This window comes from Polypterus senegalus, chromosome 5 (genome assembly GCF_016835505.1).
Source record: "Polypterus senegalus isolate Bchr_013 chromosome 5, ASM1683550v1, whole genome shotgun sequence".
NCBI lineage: Eukaryota > Metazoa > Chordata > Cladistia > Polypteriformes > Polypteridae > Polypterus > Polypterus senegalus.
In genome coordinates, this window is record NC_053158.1 from 51,980,055 (window position 1) to 52,001,522 (window position 21,468).

General features: G+C 39.2%; 1 protein-coding gene across 2 annotated transcripts in view; it reads right to left on the bottom strand.

Annotated features, from left to right (window-relative positions):
* The window catches only part of LOC120530279 (solute carrier organic anion transporter family member 5A1), a 204,077-nt gene that overhangs the window by 13,164 nt on the left and 169,445 nt on the right, over nt 1-21,468 (bottom strand). For both annotated transcript variants that reach the window (XM_039754622.1, XM_039754623.1), the window contains 2 exons: nt 19,348-19,507; nt 4,564-4,805 (listed from right to left, as the gene is read on the bottom strand). In XM_039754622.1, the coding sequence (XP_039610556.1) occupies nt 4,564-4,805; nt 19,348-19,507 (402 nt within the window). The remainder of the gene's footprint in view (nt 1-4,563; nt 4,806-19,347; nt 19,508-21,468) is intronic.

Here is a 21,468-nt window from a genome sequence, read left to right on the forward strand (position 1 = left end):
AAGGGTACTTGAGAATAACCCTGTGTTTTGTTCTTTGCGATTCTTGGGTGCTTTTAGCTGTGTGTTTTGAGTCGTTATCTTGTTGGAGGGTCTGTGACTTGCGACTGAGATAGAGCTTTCTGACAATGGGTTGTACGTTTTGCTCCACAATGTCTTGATAGTCTCTCATTGTTCCCTGCCCAGACTCAAGACACCCCATGCCAGATGCAGAAAAGCAGTCCCAAAGCATAACCAAGCCCCCTTCATGTATCACAGTAGGTATGGCGTTCTGTTCTTTGAAAGCTTAATTTTCTTATCTGTGGACTTGCCAAAAAGCTCCAGTTTTGTCTCCCTGAAGCACTGAGGCTTGTCAATAAGCATTTTAGCAAATTCTACTCTGTTGTCTTCTTCTTTCAGCTGCTCCCGTTAGGGGTTGCCACAGATCATCTTCTTGCATATCTTTCTGTCCTCTGCATCTTGTTCTGATACACCCATCACCTGCATGTCCTCTCGCATCACATCCATAAACCTTCTCTTAGGACTTCCTCTTTTCCTCTATCCTTGGCATCCTTCACCCACTATACCCAGCATCTCTCCTCTGCACATGTCAAACCAACACAATCTCACCTCTCTGACTTTGTCTCCCAACTGTCCAACTTGAGCTGACCCTCTAATGTACTCATTTCTAATCCTATCCATCCTCGTCACAACCAATGCAAATCTTAGCACCTTTAACTCTGCCACCTCCATCTCTGTCTCCTGCTTTCTGGTCAGTGCCACCGTCTCCAACCCATATAACATAGCTGGTCTCACTAGCGTCCTGTAGACCTTCCCTTTCACTCTTGCTGATACCCGTCTGTCACAAATTACTCCTGACACTCTTCTCCACCCATTCCACCCTGCCTGCACTCTTTTCACCTCTCTTCCACAATCCCCATTACTCTGTATTGTTAATCCCAAGTATTTAAAACTCATCTACCTTCACCAATTCTACTCCCTGCATCCTCACCATTCCACTGACCTCCCTCTCATTTACAAACACATGTATTCAGTCTTGTTCCTACTGACCTTCATTCCTCTCCTCTCTAGAGCATATCTCCACCTCTCCTGGGTCTCCTCAACCTGCTCCCTTCCTACTATCACTACAGTTCACAATGTCATCCGCAAACATCATAGTCCATGGGGACTCCTGTCTAATCTCGTCTGTCAACCTGTCCATCACCATTGCAAATAAGAAAGGGCTCTGAGCCGATCCCTGGTGTAATCCCACCTCCAATTTGAATTCATCTGTCACTCCTACTGCAGACCTCACCACGGTCACACTTCCCTCGTACATATCCTGTACAACTCTTATGTACTTCTCTGCTACTCCCGACTTCCTCATACAATACCACAGCTCCTCTCGAGGCATCCTGTCATATCCTTTCTCCAGGTCCACAAAGACGCAATGCAACTCCTTCTGGCCTTCTCTAAACTTCTCCATCAACATCCTTAGAGCAAACACTGCATCTGTGGTGCTCTTTCTTGGAATAAAATACCTTCATGCTTCAATAGGTATGTCATCTGAACCAACGGCCTTTCCATTTTTCATCCTCTTCATGAATGTCCTTACTTCCTCCTGACTAATCTTTTGCACTTCCTGATTCACTATCTCCACATCATCCAACCTCTTCTCTCTCTCGTTCTCTTTATTCATCAGCCTCTCAAAATACTCTTTCCATCTGCTCAATGCACTCCCCTCGCTTGTGAGTACATTTCCATCTTTATCCTTTATTACCCTAACCTGCTGCAGATCTTTCCCAGCTCGGTCCCTCTGTCTAGCCAATCGGTACAGGTCCTTTTCTCCCTCCTTAGTGTCCAACCTCACATACAACTCATCATATGTCTTTTCTTTAGCCTTCGCCACCTCTCTCTTCACCTTGCACCTTATCTCCTTGTACTCTTGTCTACTTTCTGCATCTCTGACTATCCCACTTCTTCTTTGCCACCCTCTTCCTCTGTATACTCTCCTGTATTTCCTCATTCCACCACCAGGTTTCCTTTACTTCCTTCCTCTTTCCAGATGTCACACCAAGCACCCTTGCTGCTGTCGCCCTTACTACATTTGCTGTACTTTCCCAGCTGTCTGGTAACTCTTCACTGCCACCCAGTGCCTGTCTCACCTCCTCCCTAAACTCAGCCTTGCAATCTTCCTTTTTCAACTTCCACCATTTGGTCCTTGGCTCTACCCCCACTCTCTTCCTCTTCTTGATCTCCAACGTCATCCTACAGACCACTATCCTATGCTGCTTAACTACACTTTCCCCTGCCATCACTTTGCAGTCTTCAATCTCCTTCAGATCAACTGTTCTGCATAGGATGTAATCTACATGTGTGCATCTTCCTCCACTCTTGTACGTAACCCCATGTTCATCCCTCTTCTTAAAATATGTATTCACCACAGCCATGTCCATCCTTTTGGCAAAATCCACTATCCTCTGACCTTCTTCATTCCTCTCTTTGACACCATACCTACTCATCACATCCTCATCTTCACTTATCCCTTCACCAACATGCCCGTTGACATATGCTGCAATCACCACTTTCTGTCCTTTGGGCACACTGTTCATCACTTCATCCAACTCACTCCAAAAATCTTCTTTCTCACCCACTGCACACCCAACTTGCGATGCATATGCACTAACAACATTCATCATTACACCTCCAATTTCCAGCTTCATAATCATCACTCTGTCTGACACTCTTTTTCACCTCCAAAACACTCTTGACATACTGTTCCTTCAGAATAACTCCTACCATATTTCTCCTCCCATCCACACCATGATAGAACAATTTGAATCCACCTCCAATCCACCTGGCCTTACTCCCCTTCCATTTAGTCTTTTGCATGCACAATATATCAACCTTCCTTCTCTCCATCATATCTGCTCTCTCTCCTTACTGGTCATACTGCCAACATTTAAAGTTCCACTCTCTTTCCTTTCCTCCTCTCCTCCTGCCTCCAGACACGTCTCTCCCCTCTTCTTCTCCTTCTTCAGCCAACAGTAGCCCAATTTCCACCAGCACCCTGTTGGCTAACAGTACTGGTGGCGGTCGTTGTTAACCCGGGGATCAACCGATCCATTATGGAAATTTGTATTGTTGTCCACATATTGATTTGGCAAAATTTTACACCGGATGACCTTCCTGATGTAACCCTCCGCATTTATCCGGGCTTGGGACTGCCACGAAGAAACACACTGGTTTGTGCATCTCATGTTTATCTAGTCTGTCTTAAGTGTTTCTATTCTTTCATTTTCTTCTTCCATTTAGCCCACTGTCACTCAAAAAGCAACGGATGGTGCGATCAGACACTGCTGGACCTTGACCATGGAGTTCAGCTTGTATCTGTTTGGATGCTGTCTGTGGTTTTTTGTCCACCATTCTCACTATCCTTCCGCCCATTCTGGGGATGATTTTACTCTTGTGGCCTCATCCAGGGAGGTTGGCTACAGTCCAATAGACCCTCTTGATAATATTTAAATCTGTTGTCACAAGAACTTCAGGCTGCTTGGAGATAGTCTTATAGAGTTTACCTTTAGCATGCTTGTCTATGATTTTCTTTCTGATCTCCTCAGACATCTCTCTCCTTTGTTTTCTCTGGTCGAGTTTCAGTGTGAGACATACAATGATACCGAAGAGCAGAGCAACTACTTTTCTCCATTTAAATAGACTGTGGACATGTGTGATACTAATTAAAGAAAACAGCTAGTTTGAAAAATCACTCTAATCCAGTTGTTTATGATCTTTTCTAGGGTTACCAACAAATGTGTCCAGGCCACTTTAGAATATCCTTGTAGAATAAGCAACACTTGATCTCTTTTCAAACTTTACTTGATGACATGTCAAATACATGGTATACATGGCATGATTTCTTTTCATTTAATCACTTAGACATACCACAGTTTTTCAATGAGCTATCCATGTATTTACATCATTTAAACATTTGGGTCATTTTATATTGAATAAACAATGACAAAATAAAATCTGTTATGTGTTGATTGTCGCCCGATTTTAGGATTTGTTGAGGATTTCAAGATGGCTAGCTGAACTGAAAGGAAATGTACTTACTTTTTCACATTCCTGTACTTTCACTAAATGCATACTGTATATCTGAGGGTGATCTTTAGCTAAGGCAGTGATCCAAGAATAGCTTCCAAAGCCATAAATGTACACCATTTAGCCCAAAGTGGACACGTCAGTCAGTTAGTTAGTTGTAGACACCTAACATGAGACACTGAACTTCAGGCTTATGGTGGACCTTGGTTATGTTTACATCATGAGAACTCTGCCCTAGTACACAATGAACAGTATATGCACTTGTACCTTGGCTAAGGATGAAAACATGGCACCATTCAAAATACACATGGTGTCAGCTACTTAAAAGAAAAAAATAAAACGGTTATTCGTAGATTTTTACACATGCATCAGGTAAAAAAAAATTATTTACTTCCTACAAAGAAAATAGCTTAATCACCAGAAATCAGCATCTTCATAAGTATTTGGAAGTAAACGCTGATGCAATGAAAACACTGGCAGACTTACCTGAGTGTTACAATGATTGCAGATGGCTGAGCGCAAGCAGTAATGAGAGTGACGATGAATAGAAAGATCAGGAAAGGTATTAAGGTATTGCAGGTGCGGTCACACTTGCCCGACACAGCGTAGCCATTTTCGTTCAGGTAGGTTTTCACGATTACTAGCTGGAGTTGGCTCCTCTGACCCACTGTGGGAGGTGTGATTACCTGTCGACTCTGCACACAGGCACACTCAGTGTAATTCCGCATCTGAAACACAGAATCGAGTAAAGGAGTCAACACACTCTTGCATGCTTACTTGACTTTGTTTTGTGCTTTTAAGTGTAAATCACCAATCTTAAAAAGAAAGGAGACTCAAAGCTAAAATGGAGAGATGTTTACAAGAGATTTAGCTCTGAAATGTTGTCATATTTAATGGTAGCGCAGTGGTAGCGCTGCTGCCTCGCAGTTAGGAGACCCAAGTTCGTTTCCCGGGTCCTCCGTGCGTGGAGTTTGCATGTTCTTCCCGTGTCTGCGTGGGTTTCCTCCCACAGTCCAAAGACATGCAGGTTAGGTGGATTGGCGATTCTAAATTGGCCCTAGTGTGTGCTTGGTGTGTGGGTGTGTTTGTGTGCGTCCTGCGGTGGGTTGGCACCCTGCCCGGGATTGGTTCCTGCCTTGTGCCCTGGGATTGGCTCCAGCAGACCCCTCTGACCCTGTGTTCGGATTCAGTGGGTTGTAAAATGGATGGATGTTGTCATATTTACTGTAATTCATTGAATATTAGCACTGAGTGTCACCCCAGGTGAATTTATGATCAGTAAGGTAAATAAAGAGCAGGGAGGATTATGGGAACTAAACCACAGGACCTGCATCACTAGAGTTGAGCTCATGTTTATTTATTTATTTCTTTTTCTCTCCTGCTTTGGTTTTCTATAGCACTGCAAGCAGGTGGGGCATCAATAACCAAACGGTCTTCTTCTTGCCTTTTTTGGTTACATAGGTGTTCGCAAATACAAAATAAGTCATTACATTTGGCCTGTAATTGTTAAGAAAAATGTGGAATTCTTTTAGACAAGAGGAAAAAGAGGAATACATTATTAGAATCTAGCCTTACGGACAGTATTTTGTTTAATGAATAAGAAGCAATACATAACTGAAAAATACAGGAAAGAGCCATTGTCTTTCAGTTAAGCAGAAAGCAAACATTTTGAATTATTATTTACAGCTCCATATATATACTGACCGTGACCACCATCTCATATAAAAGCAAATATTTGATTTTTTGCTCATTTGCGCACATTCCAGATTGCAAAAAAAAAAAAAAAAAGGTACAAAAGGGAACGGGACACCTGGCAACTACATGAGAGCAAAAAAGGATCAACAGACCCTGAGCAGAAGGCAGCGTCTTATGTGACAAAGTGATGTATTTATTACCCCATAGAAGATTTTAGCAACACATGGATGTTTTAGGGTTCACATACAGTAGGTTATTCAAAAGAGAAACTGGGAGGATGTTGGAAAACACAATGCCTCTTCTGTCTGGGGCACTGGGTAGGGTAAGGTAGTTCTAACCACACACATGCCAACATCATTGAAATGAAACACTCTTGTTACTTGGCTCATAACCCAGTCTCATGTCAGGCCAGTTTTGAGCTGCAAATCAACCAGTCATGCGTGTCTTGGGGAGGAAGCCCAGTGCTGGGACACAGGAACAGCCAGTACACCTCCATGTTTTATTATGAGATTCCTTAATTTCAGCAACTTTTTTTTTTTTTATAATCCTGGCTATTTTTAAGCATATTGAAGTGGCAAAGAGTTAATCGTTTTATTTTATTGTGTGCATTTATGTTAAACATTTTGATTTCTGTTTTCTCATTACAATAAATGTTAATGCAGTATGGTTTACTAAGGTCAGCACGTCTGTCCTGACATTCTACAAATACTCGGCCTTCTTTGGTTATCAGCCAAATTTTCTAGCTATAATTAAAAGGTCCACAGACACAAATAATCCTTTGTATAAAGGACTGGATATTGACATTTCAAAAATCCTGGCGATCTTACCGCCATTTCTACTGTGTGTGTCTCTGCAGGAGAAATTCAACCTCTGGACGCCAGGAGTTGTATTGGGTTTCGCTGGCTCTGCATATGAAGCTTCAAGTGAGTTATTGGCCTGCTGTGTTTTCGGTGTCTGCACTGAGGTCACCTTCTAAAACGGTAAGTGATAGGATGTAAAACACCTTACATAGGCATTTTTCACTGAAGCAGTATTTTTTCTGCAGATCAAATAACCATTATTGAAATGTGCTACACTGATAAGGACAAAAATACAAATATTAAGGGAATTGAATTTGCTGTTGCAGAATGCTGACGTAGGATGGTCATTTTTGACATGCCAAAAAGACATTTACTTGGTGTAAGAAAGTTATAGAATAAAACAGAAATTCTGTCTGGCTCCTAATATTATATATTTTTTTCTTTCTTTAATGAACTCGATACCCTTTGCCGTGGTGGTGTTACTCTGTGTCAGCAAAATAAGGTCTAATGAACCTGCTTCAAAAAATTCAGCAGAGACGCAGTGGGAGAAGAGTCTGAACAGCTCATCAGAAATTAAATTGTTAGCTTTAGCAGGCAGAGGTAGTCTGTTAGTGCAACGTGCAAGTACAGCAAAATTTCAATTTTGAAATTAAATGCACAAAATAATAATGTTTCGTGTACATGCTGTTAAATAATAACAAAGAAATCTGTAGACTTCCATGGTTGAAATATCTCTCACAGACAAAGTTGGTGTTTGTGGGGAAAAGCAGATTTCCTTTACTTTTGTGTGTTCTTTTACATTGGAGTGGCCAACTTCAATCCTGGAGTGGCTGCAGGTTTTCATTCTAACCCTTTTTTAATTAGGCTCCAGTTTTTGCTGCTAATTAACTTTTTTTGTATTAAGTTTAATTGACTTGCTATTTAAGACTCAGCCATCTTAATTGTTTTTTTTTTTTCTTAATTAGCAGCCAAATAGTAATGAGATACAAAACGAGCCAGCATATGACCAGCAAACCTGTCAATCATATTATATCTGAAAATCCAGAAAGGTGATCGTCTCAGGAATGTCAATCTGCTCAGGTCCACAAAACAAAAAAGAAAATCAGCTGTTTTAGTAATATCTGTTGTGGCAGAATGAAAGCAGCAACAAGCCATGGAATTAAATAACGGGTTTAATTAACAACAGGACTTGCCTTCTAATTAAGAGACTAGCTGGAGTGGAATTAGTTAGAGTTTGAGGCTCCAGCTTAGCTGGTCATCTGTTGGCTCAGTTAACAGCTCATTTTTATTTGGCTGCCATTTAAGGAACAAAAGTGCAATTCAGAGAACTGAGACTTAAACAATTAAAATGAATGGAAAAGAAGTCCATTAACAACAGAAACTGGCCACTGATTCAGAAAATGGCAGGAAGAATAAGCGGCAGCCACTTAAGGCTTCAAGTACTGGACTTGTACACCCCTGCTATACACCTTTAAACTGTAACCCCATCAAACCTGAAGAACATTGACGTCTGAACTTTGGCACAAATATGAAAGGTATAATTGGTTATCTATTGTCTTTGTAGTTTTTTTTTTTTTAATCTGAATGTGGTCAGTCCCAGTCCTCCATGTTAAAGCATTTCTTTTTTTAAATTTTTTATTGATTTTATTAAAACCAAATAACATTCCATACACATAACTCAAGTTTTACAAAAAAAAGGTCCTAAACAAATCAACCCCCACCCCTGGGAAAGAGAGTTAGGCCTGCAGTGTAAAACTTTATACTAGTAAAGATAAGTGAATAGATAAATTAATCAAAGATATACTGAGTAAAAGAAGGGAGAGAACCTGCTTCCTCAATGTAAAAGCTTATTCTAAAATGGTATTGATTAGATCCTGACAGGTTTTGAAAAGTTCTGCACAGATCCTCTAAGTACAGTAATCCCTCGTTATATCACGCTTCGACTTTCGCGGCTTCACTCTATCGCGGATTTTAAATGTAAGCATATCTAAATATATATCACAGATTTTTCGCTGGTTCACAGATTTCTGCGGACAATGGGTCTTTTAATTTAGGTTACATGCTTCCTCAGTTTGTTTGCCCAGTTGATTTCATACAAGGGACGCTATTGGCTTAGAAGCTACCCAATCAGAGCATGTATTAAGTATTAACTAAAACTCCTCAATGCTATAAGATATGCTTCCCGCGCGGTGCTTGATTGTTTGCTTGTCTCTGCCTCTATCTCACCCTCTCTGACATTCTCTGCGCCTGACGGAGGGGGTGTGAGCAGAGGGGCTGTTTGCCTAGTGAATACGGACGCTCCTCTAAGAAATGCCGCTTTATCGCGGTGCTTCCGCATACTTAAAAGCACATTTATTGATTTTTTGATTGTTGCTTTAATCTCGCTCTCTCTCTCTGACGTTCTCTGCGCCTGACGGAGGAGATGTGAGCAGAGGGGCTGTTTGCACAGAGGCTGTTTGCTTAGAAGATACTGACGCTCCTTTAAAAAATGCCGCTTTATTGCGGTCCTTCGACAAACTTAAAAGCACACATATTGATTTTTTGATTGTTTGCTTTTCTTTGCTAGCGCGAGCTCTCTCTCTCTCTGAAATTTTCTGCTCCTGAAGAGAAGATATATTTGCATTCTTTTAATTGTGAGAAAGAACTGTCATCTCTGTCTTGTCATGGAGCACAGTTTAAACTTTTGACTAAGGGGTGTTATTTCATGTCTAGAGGGCTCTAATAATGTTAACAGTGTGGGAGAGTTTATAAGGGCTTAAAATATATAAAAATAACTAGACAAACATATGGTTTCTACTTCGCGGATTTTCATCTATCGCGGGGGGTTCTGGAATGCAACCCCCGCGATCGAGGAGGGATTACTGTAATTAGACTTTTTCCAGTTTCAAATAGTATATAACATCAGTTACCCACTGACTTAGAATAGGAGAGTTAGGATTCTTCCAATTGAGCAAGATAAGTCTGTGTGCCAATAGTGTAGTGAAGGCGATCACAGTTTGTTTGTCCTTCCCCACTTTAAGACCATTTGGAAGGACCCCAAACACAGCTGTTAGTGGATTAGGAAGGATTGTGACACCAAAGCTGTCTGAAAGGCATTTAAAGATTTTGGTCCAGAATGATGTTAATTTGGTGCAGGCCCAAAACATGTGACCTAGTGAGGCTGGAACTTGATTGGTTGGATCCTCCACTGGAAACATTTTGAACAATTTTATACGTGAGAGATGCGCGTGATATATAATTTTGAGTTGAACAATACATTTATACATTTCACATGCAGGCTATCAAAGTAGCACACAAATTTCAGTGTCCCTATATCAAGGCAACCAGCATGGAAGCCCTCATCTTGCAAAAAACAACTTAAGTGAAGATGCCACAACATTAGACTGCCCAGCTCCCTTTTTTCCGAGACAAGTTTGACTAGCAGCTAGGCCAAACTCAGAAAGCTCACATTGGCCAAAGAAAGCATTTCAAACACACCCCCAAGGCCTAGCTTACAAAAGATCTACAAGGCACTAGTTGTGTATATTATGGTACGGCCTGACACTCTGATGGAGAGATAAGGGAACCCAGATTGGCAGAAGCAGCTCCAGGATTGGCGTCCTCAGCCACACACAGATAACCTTCACAGACATCATTCGAGACAGAAGGGAGGACCAATGAAATTTCACAAAAGGCAGTGTGCAGTTCTTTTAGCTGCTGTATTTATGGTCAAAATTGAAAAGAAGCAAAGACAGCCTAACACATTTATTTGTTGCCATGCTGACTCTCCTTGGTAATAAGATTAGCGAGAGCCTGTGTAATTCTGCCTACAGTTTTAGCATCCAAGCCTTAGACGAGCCGCTGTCAACACGTTTTTTTTTCTCACCAATCAGGGTGCTGTGTATTTCATATAGAAGAAATCATAATTTCAATATTTTATGTCTTAAAGTGCAAGTTCATTAAGTCAGAATGTTTTTTGATTCGTAACGTGATAGTATCTGCAGTTTTGTTTAGTCAACAAAAATATCAGCATATGGATATGATTTAGCAGCTGTTAGTCAGACATAAGTTGTTCACAAAATGTTAATTCTGTTACCAGTAGCTAATCGAGCCTGTCAGCTTTAAATCATCTGTATGTTTAATGTAGGAGTGCAAAATGAGCCATATCACATTTCACTAGATATCTGGGAACCAATGCTTCAGAGGTCCGAATGCCACATGTGCTCTCCCTGAGTTTGAATGGCTTTTCTTCTGGGTACTCTGGTTTTCTTTCCCCGTCCCCAAAGAAGTGAAGGTTAGGCTAACTGGCCACGCTAAACTTACCCCAGGGTGAGTACAAGAGTGGAAGTGTGAGTGGTATAGGGGTCTTCAGTGGACTGGTGCCCTTTCCGAGACTGTTTTCTGATTTGGTCCAAGTGCTACCATGATAGGCTCTGGCATCTACAAACCTGAACTGAATTATGTTTGAATATCTGATAAACTTTAGTTATTATAGGAAGAAGGAATTAAGTGTAGTGTTTATTTTAGACTTCCGATCACTTCATGTTGGACTGGGTCCTACAAAATGGAACCCTGTCTTCTGAACTGTCTAAATGTACCAATCCACATGAGTTATTTATTAACACATCCTGTCACAATTTGCCATGTATTATAGATGATTGCTTGGTCATATTCTTAACTCATTTCTTTCTTTTGACTTCAAGGCAGCAGTCAGGATGTTCTTTGCTCCAATTTGATCTAGGAGAAAGTTGGGTGAAATGACAGCTTTTATTGGCTAACTAAATACAGTAGATGACAAATGCAAAAGGTGCCACTTCACCCTACCTTTTCCTGTATCAATCTATGGCTAACATGGTACAACACTCTACTCCAATTTGGTCTGAAATAGGAGACCCTTGGTTTTTGTAATAATGTCAATAATGTGACCTTAATGTGAAAGACCCCCAATTCAACTCCCTTTCAAATTTGTACTCTAATTAATCTTTTCCTTGGGCAGAGATGTAAGATGCTGTAGCTTATCTAGCAATACAAAACACTAGTCACACTAATTAAAAATCATTAATCGACCTAAGAGCGCCTCTTTGAACTATGAGAAGAAAAGTAAGAGTCTGGAGTTAAACACGAATGAGCACAGGGCTTCCAACCTATGGGGGAGAATCACTAGACACTTCACAATTCAACGCGATTACAATTTAGGCTGCCACAATGCAATTATGAAGTGAATGAACCTGGAAGTATCTTTGTTTTTGACTTGCTTACATGATGATGGTGACCACATGCGGTTTCTAAAACCAAATCATAAAAAACAAAATGCTGAATTTAATACTCAGTAATTCTTTATACTCAATATTGTCTTCCATAGTGACTGCCATGACTAAGAACTATATAACTGTACACCTCATATTTCACAGAGCTACAGCACAATTCAAGAAGTGAGGCTCAGCGTTAAGCACTTCATGGCAGTCTAGTAGGAAACACTCTAAGTGCATGGACAATTTTTTTAGTGGCAGAAAAAAAAGATTAGCATACAAATATTGTAGAGGAATAAAAAAAAAATAAGAGCAAGGTTTGTCATTACAAAGGTATGATTTAGTAGCTATTAGTCAGACATAAGTTGTTCACAAAATGTTAATTCTGTTACCAGTAGCTAATTGAGTCTGTCAGCTTTAAATTGTCTGTATGTTTAACGTAGGAGTACAAAATGAGCCATATTACTTTTCACTAGATATCTCTTTCTTTTAGGTCGGGCTTTAGTGCCATTTATCATGAGCTCTGTTTTGTTAACTTTAAGAAGTTGTGCTCTTACAGTAGTTCGTTTCTCCAAGGGCAGGGTATGAGTGAGAAGATCTAGGATGAACATCAACATTTAATGCTAAAGTTGCTTTTTAATGTTTTGGCCTGGTACTCAGTTAGGCCCTAAACCACTGGAAAGTAAAGATTCCCAGGATGCTCTCTGATATTCTGGTATGTAAAATGCTCTTCTTATATGCTTCACTATGTGACTCTTCAGTTCCACCCGGGGAGGTAAACGTTAACATTATTCAAAGTTACTGTCTGTTATACCTGCATTTTTATCACATATTGTTTTTTTATCAGTATGCTGCTGCTGGAGTTCGTTCTATCTATCTATCTATCTATCTATCTATCTATCTATCTATCTATCTATCTATCTATCTATCTATCTATCTATCTATCTATCTATCTATCTATCTATCTATCTATCTATCACTACGGTTTAATCTAATATTAACACTAACTACTTAAGACTTTGCTGATATCAGTGAACCATTAGTTACTCAAAGTAGAGACGCTTCACAACTGGATATATTATGTTCTGAAGCTGGAGTGTAATGGTCCCATCAGGTTGTTGGAGTTATGTAACTTTTAAGATCTCGATGTAAAGTAATACAGTCAGGAGCTGAACATTTTTAATGTTGGAGTAATTTTCATTTCATCTAACATAAAGCCGAAATCTGTGTCTATTAATATCGTGACAGTCTGGACAATTAGGCAGGATCTGCTAAGAGTACCATGGATGATGCCAACACACAAAAAATATTCCCCATTTTACTGATCAGGTAGTTAGAGGATGAAAATGAAACAATTAAAAAAATTCTTAAAGAAGCAGGCATGAGTGGAAAAACAAAGAGGAATATAAGAGGATGATGAATTAGCCCTGTTGGATTTTCGGTGAATTGTTGTGGCAGCGGGCTGGTGGCTGAAGGCATCTGACAGCCGAACCCTGATTATCATAGCCACTCTTAATGACTCCCATAATTTGCACCATTTAAAAATGCTCTTTTTTAAGAAGCAGTAAGTCTCAATTTATTTGTTAAAATGCATCCTTTATTTCTTACTATTTTAAAAGTCATTTACATGATTACAGCATAAACAGTACTGTAACAAGCTACTCTTACCTACACCACTTGATATAGTAATTTACGAAAATATTTTTCTACGATATTACTTTGGACGACTCTTGTGTGTTTAACCTATTTATTTCTTTAAAGAAAAGTTAAAAAAATCAAATCTGCACTTGGCTCTGTCATTGTCACCTGCTGCTCATACACATACAGTACAGTGGAGTCAGAAAGCATTCAGACACCTTCAATTTCTGTACAATTTATTATATCCGTCCATCCATTTTCCAACCCGTTGAATCCGAACACAGGGTCATGGGGGTCTGCTGGAGCCAATCCCAGCCAACACAGGGCACAAGGCAGGAACCAATCCCGGGCAGGGTGCCAACCCACCACAGGACACACACAAACACACCCACACACACACACACACACTAAGGCCAATTTAGAATCGCCAATCCACCTAACCGGCATGTCTTTGGACTGTGGGAGGACACCGGAGCGCCCGGAGGAAACCCACGCAGACACGGGGAGAACATGAAAACTCCACGCAGGGAAGACCCGGGAAGCGAACCCAGGTACAATTTATTATATTGCAGATTTAATTTTAAAAGCACAAATTTGCCAGTTTTGCCTCTCAATCTGCACTTAATAACATACAATAACAAATTGAAAACATGTTTTATACCTGTATTTTACCTGAGAACTTGTTACTGTGCTCAGTGAAAAACATGATACAAAAATAAACTGAATGTTTTCAGAAAGGTTTGTAAATTTATTAAAAATCAAAAACTGAAAAAAGTATTCAGACCCTTAATTCAGTACACTGTAGAGGCCCCTTTGGCAGTAATTACAGCTTTGTGTCTTTTGGGTAAGTCTCTGCAAGCTGGGCAGTTTATGCCATTCTACATGGTAGATCCTCTCAGGCTTTGTTAGTTTTAATGGGAGGCTTCTGGAAACTGCCATTGGCAGGTCTCTTCAAAGATGTTCTCTGGAGCTTAACTCTGGGCTTTGACTAGGCCACTCAATGACAGACATTGACTGAATGCTTCATGTCATTGTCACATTGAAAGGTGAACCATCACCCTAGTGTAAAGTCACATACACTCTGGAGCAGATTTTCTTCAAGAACCTCTCTGCATCTGGCTGAATTCATCCTTCAGTTTTGACCAGTCTCTCTGTCCATGCCACTGAGAAGTAACCCTATGCATAGCATGATGCTACCACCACCACACTTCACTGTAGGTATGGTATTAGGTAGCTTAAGAGCAGCACCTGGTGTTCTGCCCAAAGAGTTCAATTGTTGCCTTTTTAGACCATCTTTTTCCTCATACTGTCAGAGTCATTTAAATACTCTTTGGCAGACTCAAAGCAGGCTGTCATGTGCCTTCTACTCACAAGTGGCTTGATCTTGCCATTCTAACATAAATGCCTGATTGAAGAAGCGCTGCTGAGATGATCGTCCTCCCAACAGTTTCTCCTATCACAGCAGAGGACATCTGAAGCTTTGGTACCAACGGGTTCTGTGTCACCTGCCTGACCAAGACCATTCTTGCCTAGATACTCAGTTTGGCTGGTTGGTCAACTCCAAAAAGAGTTCAGGTGGTTCCAGACTTCTTCCATTTCACAATTACTGAAGCCTCTATCCACCTGGAAATACTCAAAGCTTTACAAATGGTTTTATCCTTTTGCCCTGATCTATGCCTCATCACAAATTCTATCACAGAGGTCAAAAGAGAGTATCTTGTACTTCATGGCTTGGTTTTTGTCCTGATATTCACTGTATATTATGGGACGTTACCTACAACAGTGTGTGGTTAACAAATGATGCCCAATCAATTCAGTTTGCCACAGGTGGAATCCAACACGTTCTAGCCACATCTCAGGGAGAATAATGCAAACAGGATGCATTGAATTAAAATATGGAGTTCTATAACGACATTACTTGTATAAATTCAAGATTTCAGTTTTTTATTTTTAATACATTTGCAAACCTTTCTGAAAATGAGCTTTTACTGAGTGTACATTGATGGGCAGAAATGGAAAATGTATCCATTGTGGACTATGGCCGACCGCTCATCCCAGCCAGTACCCCTATGCCGCTAGATGGAGCCCTTCCGGCAGCATGGAGGTGCCCCGAATTCCAGCAGGGCATCATGGATATTGGAGTTTTCCTTCACAGCCCTGCTCGATACCATGGGGGCCGCAAGGGGACGCTGCAGGGAGGCCCAGAGACACTGGTGTTTACTACAATCCGGAAGTACGTCATAGTCACGGGAACGGAAGGACCAACGTACTTCCGGGATGAAGAAAAGAGGACTTTTTGTCTAACCCGGAAGTGATGGGGAATCATGGACGGAGGGACAAAACACTTTCGGGTTAAGCAATATAAAGGACTCTGGGAAATCCCAGACAAACGAGCTGAGCTGGGTGGCAGAGTGGCAACATGTCTGGGAGAGAGGAGGATTAGTGATTATTGTGAATTGTGTTTATTTATATGAGTATTGTGGAGAGGAGGGTGCTTTGTGCAAATTATTATTATAATAAATTCATAATTTGGACTTTTATAGGTTATCTGATGTATTGTCTGAGGGTTCAATGGGACAACAGCGCCCTTATCTGTCACACCATCTAAAATAAAATGTGAAGAAAGTAAAGATGTCTAAATACATTCTGAATCCACTGTATCTAATTTCTCAATCAATTTACTTAAGTACTGATATTGGTATTTTCCTGGGCACTTGACCCAATAAGCTTTCATAAGTCATGGCTCATCATTTCACTTTATTCACCTTGGGACTGCTACAATTCATCTACTGCCAATTTTCTAAATAAGGAGATGAAGCTCTTTCAATGTCCATCTCTAATATGAGAGAACCATGTTGAAAAAATCATTCCATTTTCTATTACCAAAAACTTGTGGGTGTTTTATTGTGAAAAGCATAGTCCTGCCTCACTACTGTCCATTATTCCTTCATGTAGCTTAACACTTTAATTTCCAGTTCAAGTGCACTGTCTTGGGTACAATGAGATTCTTACAACTACTGATATTAAATGCAGCACAACAAAATTAGATGTATAAGAAACACACATTAGGTCCACATATGCAGTTATCAGTATGAATAGCTGTTGAGTAGTCTCATCCTGTCCTGTCTTCATCTCTGTATCTGTGAACTGTACTCACTGCAATTCTTTCTTTCTTTCTATTTTTTCTTTTTTTTTCTTTATTTCTTTTTTACACAACTTTAATGAATCTGAAGCTTTATAATTCATTTGAATTTTTTTTTCTGCACCAAGGGCACATATTCACTCCTGTAAATCTAAGTAGTTGTCATTTATAACAGCTGTGGAAACTCATTATCATTACTTTAATTTTTTTTTTTTATTTATTAAGTACAAATTTTTTGACTGGGTTTTATGGATTTTTAGTGGGGTTTGCAGAATATATTAGTCATAACAGTATTTTTATCCCAGTCAGGTCATAAAAGTCATAAAACTTTTATGATTGAAAATAATGGATCTGGTAATGTCCATAAAACTGAAATCAATACTTCTAGCTCTGTTGTGTGACCCCGTGTGCGTTTGTGTTTTTTTTCTTTCCGATTTCCTAAATCACCTTTAAGTAAATTACACAGTCCTATACTTATTGTAGCCATAATGAGTTGCAAACATCCTAGGAAAGATTTCTTGAAGTATTTTTTAGTATAAGATGGATTTTCATATGTTCATCAAACATAATTTTCAATAAAAAGCATTATGACCTTGTTGAATAATAATTAAGTCTGTTTTGTTTCAAAATCTATCAGAAATAAGCTCTTTGAAGTAATCCAGGTTAAATCCACTTCCCAGATATTGTACAAACAGTAGAAATGCTAATTATCCCAGGGTTCCTATAACGGGAATGCTGTCTTTAATTTCCACCTCTTCTCTGGTACTGTCTGAATTTCATTTTCATCTTTGACTTGCATGGGCTAAATGTTAAACTTAAAAATATATCAGTAATTACTGAGGCTAGTAAGAATTGTGGCACACAGATGAGCCTCTGCATTTTAAAACAAACTGTAAATTGTGACTGCATTTAAAACCATTTTCTTGCTTATGATGCATGAGTAAATCATATTCTTTTATTTACATAAAGAGGCCATTAACAAGGGGGAGTGCAATGTCAGCAGAATAAAGAATGTCACCTGGTCCCATTTGACTTAGTCTTTAGGTTGCTTGTTCAACTGTCCACCTCTACAGTTATTCTGGGTAGTTTTTAAAGTCTTCTTTTTACTTTTTATTGCCTACTTCTTTTACACTGCAGTATTGCTTTCATATGGACTTTAATTTCTAAAATGAAACGTACTACATGTTTCATAGTTCCAGTGCCAACAAAACTAGTAAAAAGCGCAACGGATGTTCTTGCAGCACCTATTCTTAGCGTTTTCAATAGTTCATTATTGCATGGCACAGTACCTGATATACTAAAAGTGTCAGTCATCAAACCATTGCTTAAAAAGTCAGACCACGGCTGACATATACTTAAGAATTATAGATCTATTTCAAATTTACCCTTTTCTATCTAAAATACTTGAACAAGTAGTCACCAATCAACTTCAGTCTCACCTTACACATCACAAGCACAGTATTTGATACCATTGACCATTCTATTTTACTACATAAGCTGGAAGATGTCATTGGGCTTATAGGCAAATCCTTACCTGGTTTAGTTCTAATTTATCAAATCATTTCCAGTATGTACAGAAATGTGCCGACAGTACTCAGTCATTATACACAGAAGTTAAATATGGTGTCCCGCATGGTTCAGTACTGGGGCCTTTACTCTTTTCACTTTACATATTTCCACTGGGATCCATCATTAGAAAACACAACATTAATGTTCACTCATTTGCAGATGACACCCAGTCATACCTTTCAATCAGACCAAATCACATTTCTCAGATGTTGTTGTTAATTAGATGTATTAGTGAGTTAAAGCAGTGGATATTGAAGGGAATAATGCTGATCGCAATAATATTTTGTCATTATTTAACTCAGTTGGAATCACCTCTAGTTTTGCTAAAATAGCCAGCAATTAGGCTTTATCTTTGACATTAGCATGTCTTTTAAATCACACATTACAAAACCATGTTTTTTCCATCTTTAAAAATGTTGCAAAATTAAGGTGTTTTCTAAATAAGTATTTCTAGTAGGGCTGAATACTGCAATGTGGTGTTCACTGGCTGTTTTAATTTGTTTTTTATACAGCCTCCAGTTAATTCAAAATGCTGCTGCAAGTATTGTTTGAAGAGCAAGAAAATACAATACAAGAGCGATTTCCACACTTGTATGGGGACCTGAACACCTCAGGTAAATGACCCTTTAATTTCTGGCCATCCCTGTTAGAAGGACCACAGATTATCATCCAGAGAGAAGTTGGCAAGTTTAAAAGGATCAGGTCAGCTTCGGACATCAATAAGATATGCCATATCATATTATTCCTTCATTTATGACAGAAGAATGTATCACCGTCTCAGTATGCTGAAAGAGTTTTAGACTAGAATACTTTTGACATGCACATTTTAGCTATTTTTATGACTTGGGTATTTTAAATGAGTATTGGTTTATTGGAAGGCTTCCCTAAGGCTTTTCTTCAGACTGCTATGATTTGTATGTGGAGAGTTATGGACTCTCCTCTATCATTCTACATGCTGTGATGAGGCCGGCATTTACAACCCACCATCCCTATGGCATGCACTCCAAAACATTGTGCACAGGCAGTTACATCTCTGGCAGTCCTTTAGGACATACAACTGCTTCAAAGGTGGAAATTTCACTTTAGTGGTATATTCATGGACTGCTGAGGTCACAAATGACTTGACATGAATAAAACCAAAACCAAAATAAACAACACTTCGATGCATATCGAACAGATATGGGTTAAACATACTCACTCCTGTGCTATCGTTCCCAACACTAGTACAGCCAGCCAAGCAAGGGTTGAAATATGTGATGCCATCTGAGCCACAGACTGGTGCATATTCGTGGATTTTGCAGCCACAGTTGACGTTGCAACTACCAGTTAAATTTCTATGAGCCATGGAGAGGGTCGGCCTAAAAACCAATGGACAAAGAGAATATTCAGCAGAGACAGACATTAGTAGAGTGCCTGTGAAAGAGAAAGTCAGGCAGGCAGATACGTAGGCAAAGAATGAAAGCAGGATTCCAACCAGCCAGGTTTGCATGGTGTTGCATGGAGCAGAGCACTTGACATAAAAATGAGAAGTTAACTGCTAAGCAAATGCATTTTATACTTCGAATCAGTTGCTGAAATGAAGATAACACATTTTTCACAGTAGTGGTTGCATTGTCATGTGTAGAATCTACAGTGAAATTCTCACAACTTTGCTAAAAAAACATGTAACACATCGCCATGATAAACCAGAATGATTTAAAATCCATGTTATTTACACATATCAACTATATGATATATATTAATTGTATACTAGAAAACTATATATTAGACTATGAGATATGTATTGTTACAGAGCACCCATGTGTGCTAGCCTCACTGGAACAAAATGTCCAAAAGAAAGGTTTTAACATAAAATAGGAGGAGAAACACAAAAACTATAAAAATGTAAAATTGTAAAAAACAAACACATTTGAAGCAAAAAACTAATTGTAAAAAAAGTGATGGTTTTGACAAGATTTTACTGGTCTAAAATTCTCAGGGCATTTTGATCCATCCAGTTTTTTCAGTAACTGTGACTGTTTGTGGATAAGGGTCATACGCAAAAGTATGCACAAAGGAAGAAAGACCAGACCCCTGTCCTCACAGACTGATGCCAACTTGGGCTGAGAGATAACGCCATTCACAAGAGAATCTCTCACTTCTGATGTAGTGACACCAGCAGCTTGACACATCTTTTGATGCTAAATCTCCAAGGCAGTAATTACCTCAAGCTAAGTCAGTTGTAAATAAATATGAAACACAACTGTATCTAAAGTGTCAAAGAACTATTTAATCATAGTGCTGCAATAAATTAACAACAAGTTCCTAGCAGGCTGCAATGGTGGTGTATAATTTTGAGGATACTGTTTTTCCGGGTTCGATATCCAGTCATCACATCTGCATTTTCTTTTAATCAATGATTTCCCTTACTGTTATGTTTCAGAAATTCAGTAAATGTTTGAACAGAACACATCACTTGAACTGTTTTGTTGGATTAGAACGCATTATTAATCTGCTCCTCACCCTCCACCCACCATTGCTTCTTGTACAGGGTAGATGCACAATGCTTGGTGGAATGTGCCACAGGACAGCATTCATCATCAACAGGAGTCCACACAACAGTGACAGCCACCTAGGATACTAGCAGCCTGCACCCAATCCCCTCTTTTCTTTTGCAATTATTTATTATTCAGTTATGTCCTGGTTAATGTGCAGATCTCTCAGATTAGGTGTTAATATTACCCGTTAAAACAATAGACTTTTCAGTGATAAGTGTGGATGAATAAACATCTCTCAAGGAAGTTTTAATTAAGAGAAAATTCACACGGTAAATTATTTGTATGAAGTGACTAAGTGACACCAGTTATTCTGTGATCTAATAATAATAATAATTCATTTCATTTATATAGAGCTTTTCTAAGTACTTAAAGCGCTATCCACACAGGGAGAAAGCGGGAAGCGAACCTACAATCTTCCACAGTGTCCTTACTGCAAAGCAGCAGCACTACCACTGCACCACCTGTGAGGATAGATAGATAGATAGATAGATAGATAGATAGATAGATAGATAGATAGATAGATAGATAGATAGATAGATAGATAGATAGATAGATAGATAGATAGATAGATAGATAGATAGATAGATAGATAGATAGATAGATACTATAATACATGATGGAATTATAGTAAATTCCAAATACTCTCAAAGCAAAATGAAAACTTTACAGGGAAAAAAGTAAAAATTAAAAAGCTATGATGACTAAATATGACAATCTATGTGACTTGGTGAAAGGGCACACTTGAATTTATAGTGACTCGTGTTACCAATCACAAGAAGTAA